Below are 21239 nucleotides of genomic sequence, written 5' to 3'. Positions count from 1 at the left end.
ACGAAGAGATAATTGCTACAGCAGATAAAACAAAATACTAAAAAATACCGTATTAATCCAAAAGAAGCCAGGAAAACAAAGGAACCAAGACAGACAGTTCAAAACTAAGAAACAAACGCTTGATGGCAGACCTCATGCAGCCCAACCAGATGAGCAACTACAATACACATAAGGACTTACACACCTCATTTAAAATGAAGGGACGGTCAAACTACATTGGCCACAATACCATCGCTTAATCACTTTAAATAGAAAGACACAGTTTAAAATGAGAGGCTAGGGAAAACAGACCACACATATTGTTCTACTCTCATCAGACAAGGCCAACTTCTAGGAGAAACTTCAGTGCTGAGGTTACCTCATGATAAGAGCTAATTCCTCAGCTGTCTGCTTATTCTCTTGGCAATGCAGACTCACAATGCATTAAACACAACTGACAATAAAAAGAAAACGGCCACAACCATAGCACTCTTCTCAAAATGTATAAACCACTAAGAGTTATCAGACTAAACAACATGATCACAACTGCACAACAGTTTTCCTGCATGAATGTGAGGTCACATGCTGTCCACAAAGCAATTTTAAGTATATTTAAAGAATTGAAACCATAGCATGTATGTTCTCTGACCACAGAACAATCACATTAAAAACCGGGATTAAAAAAAATCCCCAAATATTTAAAAAGTAAATGTTGTTCTAAGAAGTCTAAACTATACACCATACTAAGAGTAGAGCTACTTTTTGTTTGTTTCAAGACAGGGTTTCTCTGTGTAGCCCTGGCTGTCCTGGAACTCGCTCTGTAGACCAGGCTGGTCTTGAACTCACAGAGATCTGCCTACCTCTGCCTCCCAAGTGCTGGGATTAAAGGAATGTGCCACCACCGCCCAGCCAAGTATTGTTAAATACTTAACAATATTTTTTTAAAGATTTATTTTAGGTAGGAGTGTGTGTGTGTGTGTGTGTGTGTGTGTGTGTGTGTGTCTGTGTGCTTACAGTTAAGGTGCCTGCAGAGGCCAAAAGAAGGTATCAGATCTCCTGGAGTTGGAATTGGAGGTAGGTGGTGAGCGCAGGTCCTCTCTAAGAGGGGCAAGCACTCTTAACTACTGAGCCATCTCTCCAGGCCCTACTCAAGAATTTTCACATGGGATCTGCAATGCCAGGTGATCCTAAGGTGACCAGCTGGACAAACAAGAATGCCATGCACAGAGACACACAAGCAGAAGCAGCTTTGGCTGGGAACAGGCATGTGAACATGCGACAGTACTTTCTAGGCTCTAGCAAGTACTTGTTTCACCTGCTGCAGTTTCTTCCTTTCTTTTCTAAATAACCTATTTAAGGGAGTGTGTTACTGGGTGTGTACTTGTGTGTGTGCAGGTGTGCCTTGGTGTATGTATGGAGGTCAGTGAACAGCTTTCTCCATCCACCATGGGTTCCATGGACAGAACTCAAGGTGTCAGGCTGACAGGTGCCTTTACCAACTGAGCCATCTCTGTGGCCCTGGACATGGCTTCCGACTGCAGGGGTCAGGCAGTTAACCCAGCTTTCCTCACTCACTGCAAGTTCCCTTTTGTCTTGTAGTGCGCCTTCTGCACCCTGACCCTTGCTTCCCACTGACTACGACTTCTTCTTTTCTCAGTAGGGTCGGCATGGGATATGCCATTCATACTTGAAGCTGCTTTACCTCCTCTTCCCTCTTGGCTTTCTTGTTTAAGAAACAAGAAACATTTATTTTTGTTTTTGAGAGTTTCATATATGAGTACTGCATGTACCACATTTCTACCCCATCTTCTCCCCACTCCGGCTTCTTCTATGCCTCCCCACCCTCTCTCAAATTCGTACCTCTTCAATTATTACTGTTACATAGCTTTTCTTTTTAAAATTTTTTTATGTGAATGATGTTTTACCTGAATGTATATGTGTGCCTGGTGCCCATGGAAGCTAAAAGAGGGTATCAGATCCCCTGGAACTGGAGGTACAGACCGTTTGTGAGTTGCCATGTGGGTGCTTGTACAAGAGCAGCAAGTGCTCTTCACCACTGAACCATCTCTCCAGCCCCACATATACCTTTTCTCGAGACAAGATCTTATTCTGTAGTTGACACTGCCCTGGAATCCCAGGGTAGACCACTGTGGCTTAAATTGGTGATGACCTTTCTACTCTGCCTCCAAAGTGCTGGAATTACATGCCTGCACCACCATACCTGGCTTGGAACTTCTTTTCAGCTCACTGTTCAATTTTACTTCATTTTGTAGTAGCACAAGGGATTGAATCCAGGGCCTCATACATGCTCGCAAAGTGCTCTACCACTGAGCTACAACCAAGACCCTGATTCTTCAAGTTTAACAACCAGGTCTTCAAACAGCATTGGGCTTGGCCTATGTGCACCAACTCCTATCTGCTCTCTGACTCACAGACTCTGCACATGTGGGCCATCACAGCTGCATTCCTATTATCTAGTCTGGATTTCTTCCAGCTGGGAACAATTCCAGCCAACTCTCAACAAGTTTGGACAGTAAAAACGCTAGATTCTTGAGGTTCTTTCGTGCACCCAAGTAGCAGTTAGGAACAATGAACCTTCAGCTCAGCAAAAGCAACTCCCCCTCAGAAAAAGACCATAGAGTGACAGTCATCAGCAAACAGGTTGTAATAAAAAGTCTTAAGGGTGGATGAGCTTGACAAGAACACTATGATACAGGAGACTTTAATCTGTGCCCACTGAAATTCAATGTACGCATATGCCTACATTTCTGAGGTAGGGAGGGTCTATATTTGGTCACATTGTCAAATAAGCTGCTAAGTCTAAAAAGGTTAAAAAGCTATGGGAGAGGGAGAAGGCTGAAATGTGACACAGAGAGCATTATTTATAAAAGTGTCCCCTGTCTGGGGATTAGAGAGTGGTGGGAGAGGGCATGGAACGTGTTAGCATCTCGTTTCTAGTTTACTGTGTGAGTCACGGCAATCACAACACACATGACTTTGATTTAGAACTGGACAATGTATTCCTAAGATGCGCTGACTCAGACATCATTACTTCTGGGCTCTGCACACTATGACAACCAGCATTTTTAGGCCTAAATAGGAACTTCTACATTCCGAGTCAAAATGTGATTTTTCTCCTCCCCTCTTCCTCCCCTCTCACCACCATAAGTAAAGGCACAATTTCTGCAGCCACCTTTTTTCTCTAGAGTCACCCAAATCTGACAATTAGAGATCTCTTTGGAAGTATATGATCATGATTGCTCATGACTGCTGCATATTATCAGCATCTCAGTCATCAAAGGCAAAAGAAAAAAAAAACAAAGTAAAAAATTTGAAGATACACAGGATTTGGCTTGAAATTCAGCTAGCTAGTAAGACAGACAATGAAACTCAAATTCAAAAACAAGGCTGGGGTCAGCAAGATGGCTCACTAGGTTCAAACGGCTAGCAGTGCAAACCTGGCAAGCTGAGTCGGACTCCTGGAACCCACCAGAAGTGGAAGGAGAGAAATTTCTCCACAGAATGGTCCTCTGACTTCCACATGCATGCCATAGCACACACAGTAAATGTACAATAACAAACAAAAATCCAAGCACATTAGTATTGCATACATTATTACAAAGGGATCAATAATGGAATTCATCTTTTCTTTTTTAACTCTCCACCCCCAGGATGCATTAAGAAACCCTTTCAAAAGCCACAGTGTGTATAAAACACATTCTCGAGTCACATGGATTCAAACCACAGCATTCTTCCCAACTACCCCTCAAGAAAGCCAAGAGTAATCGGGCTTGCACATGTGAAACTGTAGTGACTACTGTCCTGGGAACCTGGGAATATTGTTGACACATGTATCTTGGTTTACAGAAATCCCTTTCAGTCCTGTGCACAGAAGAAAGCTACTGGTTACATCCCATTACAAAAAGACTGTCAGGGATTGCCGAGTGGCAGGCTAGACTAATGTTGGCTTGCTATTTAGCAAACTGCAGTTCTAAACTTCAATATAAGAAATAATAAAACTTTTTAGAAACTTAAAAGGCAGGTCATAAAACACATGCCAAGAGTTGGGCATTTGTTGGTGGCTCACACCTTTAATACCGGCAGTCGAGAGGCTGATCTCTGTGAGTTCAAGGCCAGCCTCGTCTACAAAGCAAGTTCTAGGACAGCCAAGAGAAACACAGAGAAACCCTGTATTGAAAAAACAAAAACAAACAAACAAATCCACATACAAACAGCTAATAAACTGGAAATGTTCAATTATATTAATCAGTGATGCCTATTAAAATTAACAAAAATCTAAATCACCTCGATTATGTTGGTTTTCAAGTTTCTGCAGTATACATGTGTGTTCAGCAACATATATCAAGCACCTTAAAAAAAAATCTTAGAGACTTTGACCTGTTCAATCTTACCTTTATTAATCTAACCATAATGAAAACCCTAAAATATATAGCCTATATTAAGTACCCAGCACCTCTTCTATATAGTGAGTTAAAGGCCAGCTTGAGCCATAGGAGACTCTGACCAAATCCAACCACAACCTGGATGTCAAAAAAAAAAAGTGTGTGTAAATTTCATGTTTATCTTACCCAATAAAAACTTTCAGCAAAAATATAAAATGCTGATTTGAAACCAGACCTAACCACCAATGTATTTATTCATATTAGTTCAAGTCTTTAGCACTTTCTGAAACAACATTCTGTAAAGCTGCAACCCTGTTTATTTTTGTTGTATGTATTTAAGTGTTTTGTCTGCATGGATGTAGTGCACCGTGTGTATACAGTACCCATGGAGGCCAAAAAAATGGCATCTGATGCCCTGGAACTGAAGTTAGAGGCTGTTGTGAGCTGCCAGGTGGCAGCCAGTGCTCTTAACTACTGAGACATCTCTCCACGACAAAATGTATTTATTTTTAATGTGTATGTGTGACTATATATGTTGGGGGAACTGCATGCCCACATGTGTATGGAGGTGGCTATCACACCTAGCTTTTCTGTGGGTTCTGGGGACTGAACCCAGGACCTTAAATCTGAGTAACAAGCTTTACTGGTGAGTCATCTCCCCAGCCCTTACTAGTAACTTTGAACACAGCGCTAGCATATCTAATCTTTCTTCTCATGTAGCTAACGTCTGGCCTTCAGGGGGGTCAAGAAATCACATCTCATCTAAACAAAGCCTTAAAAGTAAAGGGCTCCTCATACTTAAGGAAAGGAAAAAGAAAGCAGAAGTAAGGTCACTAATAATTCTGGTGTTTGTGCAAATTTGGGGTAATCAGCTATGGGAATAGATGTCAGCATGCAAACGGAAGTCAGAGGACAACATCCTACAAACTGAGCAGAGCACAGGGTTGAACTGTCTCCACAGCTCTTTGAAAGAAGGGTTTTGCTGACATTGCAGACTTCTGATGATAAAGCATTCAACAAGTTAGAACAACGGTAATTTAAAATAATTTTCTGAGCCGGGCGGTGGTGGTGCACGCCTTTAATCCCAGCACTCAGGAGGCAGAGGCAGGCAGATCTCTGTGAGTTCGAGGCCAGCCTGGTCTACAGAGCGAGATCCAGGAAAAGCACAAAGCTACACAGAGAAACCCTGTCTCGAAAAAAAAAAACCCAAAATAAATAAATAAAATAAAAAAATAAAAATAATTTTCTGGTCATAAAATGTAAGAAATAAAACAAGAAAAATCTACTCAAAACCAAATTCCATGTCTAGTATCCTTAGTTAATTTGGGAGTCTCACTTACCCTTCTGGTGTTTTCAAGGATCTTGGGGTCAGGTTTTCCGTAGTTAGGGGGATTGGCATATGGGTCATATCCAAGTTTGGCAAGCATGGGTGCAATCACAGCCATGTCTTGTAAAACATCTGGGGGTATCTTCCCAACCCACTTTGATAGAGCCCCCACGTTGACAGGCTTGATGACTTGGTCTGTTGATCTTTCCACTCTGAAAACAACAACATGAACAATAACTTACTTCAGATCTAAACAAAACCAAAACATGGTGGCAGGCCCTATAATCTCAGCGCTCCAAAAGCAGAGGCAGGAGGATCAGGAGTTCCAGGATAACCTTGTGTACAAGAGCAAGTCAGAGGTCAGCCTGACTCCATGAGACTCTCATCTCAACAGTTAAATGATTGTAAATTCTCTTTGATAGCTTTAAATTCTTTCATTGTCTGAGCTGCTGACTTGGCTCAGAAGGTAAAAGTACTTAATAGAGGAAGATGGCTGACTCTCAAACTTGTCTTCTGACCCATACAGTGTGTTGATATACTGCCTCCCCCCCACTCTGTCTCTCTCTGTGTATGTGTCCTCTGAGCCAAACAATGTGCCCATATTCACTCATTCATACACTCTCTCTAACACACACACACACAGTCACACCACACACGGCAAATAATTAAAATCATAATTGTCTGCATTATATTATAAAGCAATTATAAAAGGTTAGATGGATGTTGTCATGATTCATTAGAATAGATGGTATGGGAGCTAGGTATGGTGGTATACACCTTTAATCCCAGCACTTGGAAGACAGAAACAGCTGGACTTCTTTATGTTCAAAACCAGTTTGGTCTACATAGTGAGTTCAAAGTCAGCCAAGCCTAATTAGTGAGACCTGTCTCAAGTAAAAAGAATGGACAGTATGGGCGGGTGAAGTGGTTTAGTCTTTCCACTTGCCAACAAGCCTATCAACCTGAGTTTGATCCCCAGGACCAACTGGATGAAAGAGGAGAACTGACTCCCACTGGTTGTCCACACACACACACACACACACACACACACACACACTCTAAACATAATACAAATTTAAAAGAATGGACAGCAGAAGAGTGTCTCCTTCAGTTTTAGAAAGTAGCCAACATGTAGTCTTGATATATACTAGGGCTTTTGGTTATCATTCTGGCACTCTCCACCTCCCTGGAACCTTAAAACACAGCTTGACACACTGGTGTGCTTCAAAAACCCACATGAACCAGCCATCACCCCCATTAGCCTCTGCTCAGCACCCCCTGTGACAGCTGCTCCATCTCAAGAAATGGGATCAAACCGGGCAGCGGTGACACACGCCTTATTCCCAGCACTCGGAAGGCAGAGCCAGGCGGATCTCTGTGAGTTCAAGGCCAGCCTGGGTCTACAGAGCGAGATCCAGGACAGGCACCAAAACTACACAGAGAAACCCTGTCTCGAAAAACCAAACCAACCAACCAACCAAACAACAACAACAACAACCAAAAAGAAATGGGATCAAGGCCAAAGCCCTGAATGTCTGTTGAGTAGCTAAACACCACAGCCAGACTGTCTGTCAAGCCGCAGCTGAATTACAGTATGCAGCAACTACTACCGGAACTCAAATCCTCCGTAGCACAGCAGCAGTGCTGGAGTGGACATGCCAAGAGGAATGAACGAAAGTCAGTAACCGAAGCCAGATGATCACAGGGAAATACACAATGAAATGCCACCAGAAGCCATATTTTTAAAGACTAATATTAGAAAATGTTCAGGTTTTGTCTTTGGGAAAGATGGTTTTAAAATGCAGACAGGACCAATGAGATAGCTGAGCCAAGAAAGGCACCAGCTGCCAAGCCTGATGACTTAGTTCCATCCCGGGAACCTACATGGTAGAAAACCAACTTCTACAACTGTCCTCTGAGTTCCACATATACACACCACGTCATGTGTACAGACAGACAGAAACACACAGACATACAAATACATGGAATTTTAATAATTCTAACAAACGTATTTTTCAATGTATATACAACAGAAATTCAGGTGGTATGGGACTGGAGACATGGCTCAGTAGCTAAGAGCACTTGCTGCTCTTAAAGTGGACCAGAGTTCAGATCCTAGCACCCACTTTGGGTGGCTCATGACTGCCTGTCACTCCAGCTCCAGATGATCCAACACCCTCTTCTGGCCTGGGTGGGCACCCACGGAGCACATAGGTGTACACAAAGACACACACATATGCACAGATAAAATCTTTTTTAAAAATGTGCTATATTAGAGGCTGGATTGATGGCTCAGTAGTTAAGAGCACATGTTCTTGCAAAGGAGCAAGATTCAGCTCCCAGCACCCAAATGGCAGCTCACAACTATCTGTAACTCCACTTTCCGGGTGATGCCTTATTCTGACCTCCACAGGTACCAGGCATGCAGGTGACACACATACATGCAGACAAATCTCATACACATAAAACAAAATATGTAAATATGAAAATAAAAAATGTGCTATACACAGATGATATATCTATAGCATAACTGCTTACACATGTGGGCAATGTGCACACAAAGAACCATGCACAAATGCTAACAAATAGAGCACTGGGATATTAAAAAGTCATTAAAATTTTATAACTAATATATGAAAAAGCAATCAAAATTAGATTGTAAAAAGATACAAGATACAGCAAACTGATAAATCTAGGCATGGAAGATCAACAGCTGCTAACATCATGGAAGAAAGAGAACCACACACTAATACTAACATTGCCAAATCAGACTGTGGGCCTGTCTAAGCCTCCAGATTCAGCTGCCAACTGGTAAGTAGTATAGAACTGAGAAGAATGTGAGGGACAATCAGCATGCTACAAATAACATTAAACTATTATCCCTGTATCCTTCAAAAATAAAGTATAGAGTAAAAAAGATGGCTGGTGAGATGGTTCTAAGGTTAGAGCTGCTCTTGCAGAAGATCCCACATTCAGTTTCCAGCCACCTATAACAGGCAGCTCCAGGGCAGTGGTTCTCAACCTTCCTAAGGTTGTGACCCTTTAATATAGTTCATCATGTTGTAGTGACCCCCCAAACCATAAAATTATTACTGCTTCATAACTATAATTTTGCTACTGTTATGGTCCTTTTTCTAAAAAGATTTATTTATTTTTATGTATATGAATGCTCTATCCGCATGTATGCCTGCACACCAGAAGAGGGCATCAGATCACACTATAGATGGTTGTGAGCCACCGTATAGTTGCTGGGAATTGAACTCAGGACCTCTGGAAGAGCAGCTGGCGCTCTTAAGGTCTGAGTCATCTCTCCAGCCCATTATGAATCTTAATGTAAATATCTGTGTTTCCTGGTGACCTCAGGCAGCTCCTGTGAAAGGGTTGTTTGACCCCCTAAGGGGTCAAGACCCACAGGTTGAGAAACACTTCTTTAGGCACTCCAACAACCTTTCCTGGTTTTCATAGGCCTACAGAGACATGGCACGCACACACAGACATACAAACACATAAAAAATGAAAATATCCAGCACTCAGGAAGTGTAAACTCCGTAAGTTTGAGGCTGGCTAGGTCTAGTTCCAGGTCAGTCAAGGCTACACACTGCCCATTGAGGGTGGTGCCATCCCTGGGCTGGTGGTCCTGGGTGCTATAAGTAAGCAGGTTGAACAAGCCATGAGGAGCAAGTCAGTAAGTAGCACCCCTCCATGGCCTCTGCATCAGCTCCTGCCTCCAGGTTCCTGTCCTGCCCTCCTTCAAAGATGCACAGTGACATGGGACTGTAAGCTGAAAACCCTTTTCTCCCCAACTTGCTTTTGGTCATGGTGTTTCATCACAGCAATAGTAACCCTGACTGAGACAGTCTCCAATTCTCCATAGATCAGACCCTAGCTAGCCTTCAACTCCTCATCCCCCTGTCTCTAGCTCCAGTGCTGGGACTACAGGTGTCAGCCACAATGCTTGCTTCTCTCTCCTCCCTCTCTCTCTCTCTCTCTCTCTCTCTCTCTCTCAAATGATTTATGTAACAGACTATTTGTTCTCTAATGGATGGAAATAATCTAGTTGTGATCACCTTATAAATGACATCTCTTCACCATCTTTAATTTCTTCGATGCTAATCAACCTGTTTAAGTTCAACATCCATCTTGTAAAATCAGTGATTGTCTCAAGAATGAAATTAATAAACATGCACTTTCATGACTGCTTTAAATACTTTATATCCGATTATTTCTCCTCATCTACTGAATAAAAGAAACTGGGGAAATCTGTTTCTATTCTTCAGAAACAATGAGCATTTCTCAGTTTACAATAACAGTTAACACAAGAGTAAGGAGAAAAAGGCCTCCCTTTAGTCTACTCTGCAGCTCCCCCACATGCTGGCCATGCCTCAGCCTTTATTCTTTTGTGTGGGGACAAAGCAGTTGTGCTGCAGTTCCTCCCTGGTTGTCTTATTTTCTCTGTGGAGCAACATCTTGGTGTGTGGCCAGCCAGCCCTGCATTCTTTGCAAACAGCAAATCTCATTTCATTTTTTTTTTTTTTAAATTTCCCAATGTGGTTGTAAAAACACTGCATCCCGTTTCTCAAATGTTCCCTCACTAACACATTCTGCTTGGGCCCTCCAGCATGAAGTAACAACCAGCTTGGTGAAAGGCTGCTTCCAATTATGCTGGACTTCCAATTAGTCCTGGACTTCAGGAGTAACACAGGGCCAAGTACTAAAACGCTAACTCAAATCCAGTATGTGAACTGTCTTGATTTGCTCTCTGTTGCTGTGATTAAACACCATGACCAAAAGTAACTTGGGGAGGAAAGGATGTATTTGGCTTACACATCCCAATCACAGTCCATCCTGGGAAGTCAGGGCAGGAACCTGGAGGAGGCATGAACTGAAGCAGAGACCAGGGAAGGCCACTGTTTCCTGGACTGCTCTCTTCATGCTTGTCCAGCTTGCTTTCTTACAGAACCAAGGATTGCTTGCACAGGGGTGGTACTGCCCACAGTGGGCTGGGCCCTCCCACAATAATTAGTAGTCCCACACACTTGCCTACAGGAAAACAAAAGAAATGTTTCTCTTTATTTCTCAGAATTACTCATTTTATTTTGTGTGTGTTACTGTTTTGCCTGCACGTATGTGTGCACCACATGTGTTCAGTGCCTGTGGAAATCAGAAGGTATTTGATCCCTTGAGCTGGAGTTGCAGATTGTTATAAACCACTGTGTGGGTGCTGGGGACTGAATCCAGATGCTTCAAGAGCAGTAACTGCTCTTAACTGTTAAGTTATCTCTACAGAGCCCCTGGAGGAATTTTCTCAACTGAAGGTCCCTCTTCCCAAAATGACCCTGGCTTGTGTCAAGCTGACAAAAACAAAAACAAAAGAAAACAAAAAGTCCCAACTAAGCACCACAGGAACCAACAGACTCATAATTAGATTTGGGTTGACGTTTTTTTGGCTTTTTTGTTTGTGTATTGTTTTATTGTTGTTTGAGACAGGGTTTCTCTCTGTGTAACCCTGTCCTGGAACTCACTATCTAGATAAGACAGGCCTTGAAAGGACAGAGATCTACCTGCTTCTGGCTTGTTTTTAATTAAAAAATATATCATTTAGGACCTGGGACATGGCACCATCCGTAAAGCGTTTGCTCTGCAAGTGTTGGTCCTCAGAACATATGCAAAATGCACATGCTTATAATCCTAGTGCTGGAGCAGTAGAGACAGGCAGAGATCCCTGGGGCTTAATCAGCGAATTCCAGACCAATGAGAGACGCTGTCTCAAAAAACAAGCTGGATAGCACTTGAGAAAAAACACCCAAGGTTGACTTCTGGCCTCCACCTGCACACATACACAATGTGTGGTCATTAGCATATAGGTGTACCCCACACGAATGAACACACACAGTTTGCCCTAGTTGTTGCTTAGTTTATAATTTTCTTCAGAACTGACTCTACAAAGTCTCTATCTCTTTTTTTTTTTTTTTTTTTTTTTTTTTTTAAAAGATGCACACAGATGCCTGGTGTGGTGCATACCTTTTTTTTTTTTTTAAGTTAATTTATTTATTTATTATGTATACAGTGTTCTGTTTGTATGTATGTCTGTATACCAGAAGAGGGCACCAGATCTCATTATGGATGGTTGTGAGCCACCATGTGGTTGCTGGGATTTGAACTCAAGACCTCTGGAAAAAGCAGTCAGTGCTCTTAACCTCTGAGCCATCTCTCCAGCCCTCTCTATCTCTTTTTTGTTATGTGGTACTGAAGTCTGTTTGTCAAGCTGGTGGTCAGCCAACAACCACACAGAGTTTCTTTTTTGTTTATTTTGGTTTTTTTTTTGTTTTGTTTTTTGAGAGAGGGTTTCTCTGTGTAGCCCTGGCTGTCCTGGAACTCACTCTGTAGACCAGGTTGGCCTTGAATTCAGATCCACTTGCCTCTGCCTCATGAGTACTGTGCTTAAAGGCATGTGTCACCACTGCCCGGCTACAAAAAGCTTCTTATATGCCTAAAGCCACAAGTGCTCCATGTGTGTTTAGGGCACAGCATTCAGCCAGCTGTTTTATAAGTCTGCCTTTGCCTTTGTTTCCTGCTGCTGTGGAGCCTTGAGATCAGCCAGAAGGCCTCCCCAGGCATGCACACATGTCCAGGACCTTGGCCATCTGTGCTTGCAGAAGCATGTCAGAGTCCTTATATGTTTTCAGGGTTTCTGGTGTTTGTCTACATTGCTATCTACTGACTCAGGCAGCACGACCAAACCCCATAAATGTTTCTGGTGGTAATAGGCCTCCACATTCTCAGCAGCTTCAGTGGTGAAACAGTTCTGGGTCAGAAGGAATAAAGAGACTTGATTTGGTTTGGTTTGGTTTTTGGTTTTCGAGACAGGGTTTCACTGTATAGCTTTGGAGCCTGTCCTGGAACTCCCTCACAGACCAGGCTGGCCTGGAACTCACAGAGATCCACCTGCCTCTGCCTCCCCAGTGCTGGGACTAAAGGTGTATGCCACCTTCACCCAGCTATAAAGAGACTTTTAAACTGGCTTTCCAAGGAACTACCAAAAAAGAAAACCAGTACCAATAATCCAGGTTGTCCATTCAGTCCAGCTGATCTGACAAGCAGAGCTGGGGTAAATAAAACACCACAAAAATCAACCTTCCCACTGAAATTCAGGTATTTTATGAATAAGTACTCCCCAAGATGCTTTTTAGCAGATTTGTATTTTACATGTATGAGTGTTGCCTGCTTGTATGTCTGTGCATCACAGGCATGCAGTGCCTGCTGCAGCCAGAAGAGTGGTGGATTCTGTAACCAAAGTGACAGACGGTTATCAGAGGCTTGGAGTGCTGAGAACCAAACCCAAGACCTCTGCAAGAGCAACAAGTGCTCTTATCTGATGAGCCATCTCTCTAGTGCCTAGATGTTTTGAGCTTTTGACTAATTTCTAGATTTCCAAAAAACTTGATTCTGACAGGTTTGGTTATTTTCCTGTGGGTTGTGTTTGCACGTGGGGTATGTATTGCTCTTACAGAAGAAGAAAATCCCACAGCTCTTTCCTGAACCATTTTTTTTTCTGATGTCACCCTAAAACAGCAAAATATTTTATTTTTAATTATTACACACACACACACACACACACACACACGTGTGTATGTTGCAATATGAAGATCAGAGGACAACTTGTAATGAGTCACTCTTCTTCAACCAGTTGGGCTCCGGTTAGACTCACACTCAGGTCATCAGTCTTGAAGGCAAGACTGACTTTTAGCCATTCAGTCATCTCACCTGCCTAGGAAAACATTTTCAAAATAAGTTATTATTATTTTGATCTTTTCTTTTCTTTTCTTTTTTTTTCCTGCAGCTGAGGACCGAACCCAGGGCCTTGCGCTTGCTAGGCAAGCGCTCTGCCACTGAGCTAAATCCCCAACCCCTATTATTTTGAAATAATAATTTTTTATGTTTTTAGAGGTGACCATGCAGTGAGGACTATGGAGGTGAGAGGACTGGGAAGAACTGGTTCTCTCTTTCCACCATATGGGTACGGAAAGCACCCTCATCTGCTGAGCTAACTCACTGATCCCCAGAAAACATTTTAAGATTGATTCATTTCTAGTTTATGTATACAAATGTTTTGCCTACGTGTATGTATGTGAACCATGTGTGTGCCTGATATGCACAGAGGCCAGAAGAGGGCTTTGGATCTCCCTGGATTTGGAATTACATACTGTTGTAAGCTGTCATGGGAGTGCTGGGAATTGACCCTGAGTTCTCTTGCAAGAGCAGCTAGTACTCTTAACTGATGAGCCATCTCTCCAGCCTCATTACGGTCTTATTTTGAAGATCTATAGATATTTATTTATTTATTGTATTGTATTGTATTGTGTACCTGGGTATTGTATATGTGTACCTCCTCCACATGTGTGCAGCTGTCAGTGGAGGGTGAAGAGAGCATCAGAGCCCCTGAAACTAGGAATCACTCAATGTGAGTGCTGGGAACTGAACTTGGGTTCCCTGCAGGCACAGCAAGTATTCTTTAACTACTGAACCATCACTTCAGACCCCAGCAAAACATTGAAAACCATCTGAAGATGCCTCTTTCCTCAATTCCTATTAAATCAATGTATCAAGCACTTAACATGGATTTGCAATGTTGTGTAGCTAAGAGAAAACAATACCAAGAAAAGTTTGCCCTCAAATAATGTGATAAAAGATAAAGGATTTCAAAGGAAACTGCAGTAACTGTGACATGGAGTCCAGCTGTGATTAACACAGCATCCAAGATGTCTGAGATGCAATGGTTTAGAAAAAAAAATAGCCTTAGGTTTTCTTCAGGCTCTACACATCAGGAATGCATACTGAAAAGTAACATGATTATGTTACAGAGACAGCAGAAAATTGAGCACTCAGAACAGGAAAGTCACAACTACATGAAGCAGAACGTATTACCACATGACAGGAAGAAGACATGGGACTGGTGGCACATGCCTGAATCCCAACAGTCCAGAAATACAAGTAGGAGGGTCAGAAATCCAAGACCATCCTCGACTACTGTGAGGGCTATTCTTGGTTGTCAACCTGACTACATCTGGAGTGAACTGCAATCCAGAAATGGAGGCAACCTGTGAGAGATCGTTTGCTTGGTTTGAAATGGGTAAATCCACTTCTAGTCTGAACCTCTGAGACAGGAAGACACACGCCTTTGATCCAGATCTTGAGGTGGGAAGACTCATCTTTAATCTGGGTCCTACCTTCTGTTAGAAGCCTATATAAGAACATAGAAGGAAACTTTTGCTCTCTGCCAGCTTGCCCTTGCCTTGTTAGCACATCCACTCCTTCACTCGCATTGGTGCCTACTTCTTTGGGAGTCCAGCCTACACTGAAGACCAGCTGAAATGTCCAGTCTTGTGGACTGAGAAACTATTGGATTCTTGGACTATCCATTCACAGCCAGTCATTGTTGGATTAGTTGAACTGCAGCCTGTATTTAAGTCATTCCAATAAATCATATATACATATATATATTCATATAAATACTTAAATATGTTTATATATATATATATATTCATTCTATACGTTCCGTTACTCTACAGAACCCTGACTGATACAACTATATAAGGAGTTCAAAGCCAATCTGGGCTACATAGTACATGTTCCACTATGAAGGTTGGGTCAGTAGACACTAAAAAAAAAAAAAAAAATGGAGTACAAAGTCCAAAGAAAGGAGAGTGGCTAGAGCTTTCAGGACAGAGACAAAACTGACACAGGGATTTCTGAGCAGTGATAAGGGGAAAAAAACATCTAAAACAATGCATAGGGAATTGTGTCCAGCCCTTATATAGAAACAGAACAAGACCTGATCTACCATCCAGGTGGGAAAACTCTGCCCAGTAGACAGTACTCAGGAAGACCTTACTCATACAAAGCATAAAGTAAGCAGTTCTTTGACTCACCAAACAATTCATAGACACAAAATTCTAAACATTCAAACTGGCCAAGTTATTTAAATGAACTTCAGAAAAAGCTCAATATTTTTAGAGTATTTATAGAAAGTACAAAAATATCCAAGACCCAAAATAGTAATATATTCATAATGTCTGCCACACAAATGAGCAGAAAAACATAATGAATAATGAGGAAAATAATCAAACAAAACTGAAATAAATTTAGAATTATGAAACACATTTAAAAGCTAGTTCCACCGGGCGGTGGTGGCGCACGCCTTTAATCCCAGCACTCGGGAGGCAGAGCCAGGCCGATCTCTGTGAGTTCGAGGCCAGCCTGAGCTACCATGTGAGTTCCAGGAAAGGCACAAAGCTACACAGAGAAACCCTGTCTCAAAAAAACCAAAAAAAAAAAAAAAAAAAAAAAAAAAAAAAGCTAGTTCCATAGATTTTTATTAAATAGTTATCCAAGCAACAACATAAGCAAAAAAAAAAAAAAAACCCTCAAACAAAATTTTGATAGGGTTTTTGGGGAGTTTGCTTTGTTTTGTTTGAAACAGGATCTCAACTGAACAGTGTCAACTGGCTGTCCTGGAACTCACTACTGTAGATAAGGCTGGCCCCTAACTCATAGCGATCCATCTGCCTCTGTCCCCTGAGCTCTGAGATTCAAGGTATATGCCACCATGCCCATCATCAAATCAAAATTTGAAAGATAAGTATTATGTATTGGTTTTAAAAAAAAAAGTGGGATTAATTAGTAGAGGAAAACGTTGCAATAGAGTCTGAAGCTAGCCTGAGGAATATGAGAGCCTGTCTCAAAAAAAAAAAAAAAGCAAAGAAGGAAGGAAAGAAAGAAAGAGAAACAGAAGGAAAGAGGGACAAGAAAAAAATCTAAATGCTTTTAATTCACTAAGTGCTTACACACGAGGTAGATGTACTTCCTGATACAAGCTACAAAAAAAAGTCAATTATTCTTATTTGCAGAACTACCTGGGAATCAGAAGCCACTGAACGGGAATGATGGACACTGAAGCCTGAGGTCAGTGAAAAAGCTTTTCACTGCATTTAACTTGGGTTTGGACTGATCAAACACACACAAATCACTAGATATGATCAAAATGGAAGGACAGAAAATAAACTGGTAGCAAATGAACCAAAGAAACCTCACCAATGAAAAACAAACACAAACATACACTTGTGTATATCTTTTCTTTCTTGAGACAGGGTCTCTCTATGGACATGACTGGTACGCAACACTTCCTAGACCTGGCTGGCCTCAAACTCACAGAAGCTTGCCTCTGCCTCTCGAATGCTGGCCTGAGCCAATGTAAGTGGCATGCTTCCATACCTTTATCAGTTGAATAAAGGGTTAAAAAAGAAGAAGAAACACTGCGTTTACTCACTTTGACAGAGACACTCCCCCAGCTTTCCCGATCATTTCTTCATGGTGCAAAACTGAATGGTTCCATGGAATATGGAGGAACTTTAAGAGTGTTCTCATCCACCGTTCAGGGTGTAAGACAAGCTGTTCATAGTGAACCAACATGCACTTTTTATAACCAACCTCCATACACTGGTTGTACATGGTTTCTATGGCCCGATTCCACTTGGTCAAACAGTCCCTGTAGCTGTTCAGGTCAAATCCAGCTATGGTAACCCTTCGAGAAATCATTGAATGTACTGATGCCCGGCCATCTCGGACCATCAGGAGAAATTTGGCATTGGGAAATAACCTAGCAAGGTAAGTCAAGGATTTCAGGGCAAAAGGATCTTTGTTACATAAATAAGGTGCTGGCTCCCCGTGTTTAACAATGACCTCCAGAAGGAAGGCTTGCATGGCAGAATCCAGCACTTCATCAGTGACACCAGCCTCATCCAGGCGGATCTTCTCTTTACTGGACCGGGACCACATCTGCTTCAAGGCAAGGATTCGAGGGATGACCCTGGTTTCCTCTCCACAACGGATGTCAGGATGTGCATCCAGCATAGCCCTCATGAGCGTGGTTCCACTCCGAGGCACACCTCCGATAAATATTAAAGGCATATCTTTGTGATAAGTGAGTGTTTTGTTGGATTTGATGTCCAGGCCAGTTCCCACAGTTGTCTTGGGGTTCTCCAGTCTAGCTGGCTGGCTACGTTCCTCTATTCGGTGATGGCACTCCATGGCATGCTGGCCCAGGTAAAACACTGTCACAGAACTAATCACCAGACATGCCAAAAGTAAGTTCTGCTTCAGCTTTCCCACCATCTTGATGTGGTTATCTTCTTATTAAACGTATAACTTGCTCAAAATGATTGTCAAGAAATGTTCAGGCCATGGAGATTCTATTTCAGAAAGATGGTCAGCATCTGGTAAGAAAAAAACAAAGATTACCATCACATTATGATGTTTACAAACCAGTTTTAGACAGAAAGCAGCAGAAGCAATCTGGATGCTTTACTATCCTAAGAACATAAGATCCACAAATGTGGGCACAAACGAGGTGGTGAAGCACTGTGGTGCAGGCCTACAACCTGGCTACTCAGGAGGCTGAGGTAAGCAGACTGCGTTAAGGCCAGCCTAAGTACAGAGTACGTTCGAGGCCAGTGTAGGCAACTTCATAAGATCCTGTCTCAAAAGAAAAGGATGCTGGGAATACAGCTAAATGGCAGAGTGCTTGCCTAGCATGAAGACCCAGGTCCAACCTCTAGAAGAGAGCCCCACCTCCTCCAACAAACAAATGCTTATAATCAGAAACAGCTTTTTTTGATTTCACAAATCTGAAGCTGTGCACCTGGCTCACAATAGAAAAACCAAAACTATTTTTAGCAGCAAATTTAGCAAATATTTAATTCATTCCGACATGTATTCAATGTTGGGAGTCCAATCTAATATTGATCACTTGTATTCAAATTGCTTCACACACATACACACACACACACACACACACACACACACACACACACACACACCACTATCACTAGCTCCACATTCTATTAAAAAGACAAATTACCTAACTAGGAGTCCAGAGTGCCTAACTCATATATGCCTAACTGTCCTAGGGATTTCAATTTGTAGTCTCATAATCACTAAGCCAGTTCCTTAAAATCAATCTTTTAGCTGTTCCATCCTTCCTTCCCCTGGTTGTGTGTGTGTGTGTGTGTGTGTGTGTGTGTGTGTGTTCCCTGAACATACCCTACTGGCTCTATTTCCCAGCAGGATGCTAACTAAAACAGTCAAAAAAAAAAAGTCTATTACGGAGAAATGATTGGATATACTAGAGAAAAAAGTATATTCTAAGGGGCTGGAGAGATGGCCCAGCACTTGCTGCTCTTTCAGAGGACCTGGGTCCAATTCCCAGCACCCACATGGTGGCTAATATTCATCTGTACCTCCAGTTTCAGGGGATCTGATGCCCTCTCCCAGCTTCCATGGGTGCCAGGCCCACGTGTGATACATATACATACACATAGACAAAACACCCACACACATAAAATAAAAATAAAAAAATAAGTCTTAGAAAGAGAGGAGGAGGAGAGGAGAAGGAGGGGGAGAGGAGGGGGAGGGGGTAGGGGGAGAAGAAGGAGGAGGAGAATATATTCTGAGAGTCAGGACTTCAGCTCTGGCCTAGTGACAATGCAGTCAATTCCCCACCCCAACCAATTATAAAGCAATTAGACCTTTCAATGCTCTGGAAATCGAAGGAATGAACAACCTAAGAACATTTACAACTAAACACTGTACAAGCTGGTCAGAACAAGCCAGAGTCTGTAACTCCGCCATCTCCCAACTCAGGAAGTACCAAGGGCAGCAGGGCAGCGTAAACAGTTAGCACTGCCAGCTTTTGCTCGGAAGTGGATGGGAGCTTGCTAATTTGAGGGGGTGAACAAGATACATGCCCAAGTGCACTGTCAAGTTGAACGAGAAGGTGAGCAACTCTAGCAGGCTGAGGCTGCAGTACTAGCTGGGCAACTCAGGCACACAAGAGTCGGGAACAGAGAAGTTTGTATGGCTCAGATTTATAATCCCAATACTTAGAAATTGGAGGCAGGTAGAATGCTGGGAGTTTGGTGCTAGCCTGGGCTATATACTGACCTATATATAGGTCAGGATGGACTAGTGTGATACCTTGTCTGAAAAAAATTAAAGAAGAAGGGAAAGGGGAAAAAGGGGGAATGGGAAAGAGAAAAGAAGGGAATGCAAAGGAAACAAGTAGATAGATGTCCAAACAGCCTGAACTTGACAGCTCCCCTGCTCAAGGCCAGATCTACTGGTGGAAGAGCTCAGGTAGGTGTCTAATCCAAGCACTATTCAAGCACCAGCTGACGTCTGGGTACTGAGCTAGGCAGACAGAGACAACTCCTAGAAACCATGCTAGAAAAACAATTACAAGAGCACAGATACTTTACACAAATAGGGTTGGGGTACGTCTAAGCCATTCATAATAGTGTGTGTGTGTGTGTGTGTGTGTGTGTGTGTGTGTGTGTGTGTTTCTGAAACAGGGTTTCTCTGGGTAACAGCCCTTGCTGCCCTGGAACTTCCTCTATAGACCAGGCTGGCCTCAAACTCACAGAGATCCACCTGCCTCTGCCTCCCGAGTGCTAGGATTAAAGTCATGCGCCACCACCACCCAGCAGTATATATATAATAGCTTCCATTTAACGATCTAAAAAGTAACAACCACATACACATATACAGCATATCCATATGGGCAAGCTCACAGAGAGAGAACAGACTGCAGAATCAAGACTTTAACTGCCAACGGGCAATGTGGGACTTTCCACAGTAGATGAAAATTATCTGCCTCAACTGTTGTCACAGTGGCACAACTATATAATCTAAGAAAAATCACTGAATTATACTCTAACAATGGGTGACTATTATGACATACAAATCACACCTCAATACAGCCATTATCTAAAAATGAATACATAACTAAAATTGTATTAATAGTCTCAGTGAGCGATACCAACTGAGATCTGGTTTTTGTTTATTCATATATTAATTCATTTGATGTCGCTGAGCACATACTATTCTGTCAGGCATTGCACAGAACTTCAATCAAGAATCCTGAAGAATCGGTTGAGATTAAGATTGGCTTAATAAAAAAGACTACAAATGAAAAGCATTAATTAGGATAACTGGTAGCAATACAGCTCCAAAAAGTCTTAATACAAAATGGTATCCATTGTATGGAAGGCACACTTAAGATATTATCCTGGACTTCAATTTCAAAGGGAGCTTATGGGAAGAAAAGCAATAGCAAGAAGACCAAGAAACAGAAACCAGTGAGATCCAACCCCAGAACAGTCACACTCTGGGTTTTTTGTTTGTTTGTTTTGGGTTTTTTGTTTTGTTTTGTTTTGTTTTGTTTGCTTGTTTTCTGAGACAGGGTTTCCCTGTGTAGTTTTGGAGCCTATCCTAGAACTCACTCTGTAGCCCTGGCTGGCCTCGAACTCACAGAGATCTGCCTGCCTCTGGCTCTTGAGTGCTGGGATTAAAAAAAGGTGTGCGCCACCACCGCCGGGAGAACAGTCACACTGTGGTTGATGAAATTAGAACTGTATTATAAGGAGAAGGGGGACCAAATGACAACAGGTCCAAAGAAGACATAGCATGACACTTTT

At 42.3% G+C, this 21239-nt stretch overlaps 1 protein-coding gene across 4 annotated transcripts in view; it reads right to left on the bottom strand.

Moving 5' to 3' along the window:
* The window catches only part of LOC131898645 (protein-tyrosine sulfotransferase 1), a 64366-nt gene that overhangs the window by 24621 nt on the left and 18506 nt on the right, over positions 1-21239 (bottom strand). For all 4 annotated transcript variants that reach the window (XM_059249848.1, XM_059249851.1, XM_059249850.1 and 1 more), the window contains exons 2-3: positions 17036-17981; positions 5723-5921 (exon numbers count right to left, since the gene is read on the bottom strand). In XM_059249848.1, coding sequence (XP_059105831.1) covers positions 5723-5921; positions 17036-17880 — 1044 coding nt within the window. In that variant the 5' untranslated portion in view covers positions 17881-17981. The remainder of the gene's footprint in view (positions 1-5722; positions 5922-17035; positions 17982-21239) is intronic.

Source organism: Peromyscus eremicus, chromosome 23 (genome assembly GCF_949786415.1).
Source record: "Peromyscus eremicus chromosome 23, PerEre_H2_v1, whole genome shotgun sequence".
NCBI classification, from domain to species: Eukaryota; Metazoa; Chordata; class Mammalia; order Rodentia; family Cricetidae; genus Peromyscus; species Peromyscus eremicus.
The sequence above is the reverse complement of the archived record's forward strand: the minus strand, read 5'-3'. Positions and strand labels throughout refer to the sequence as shown.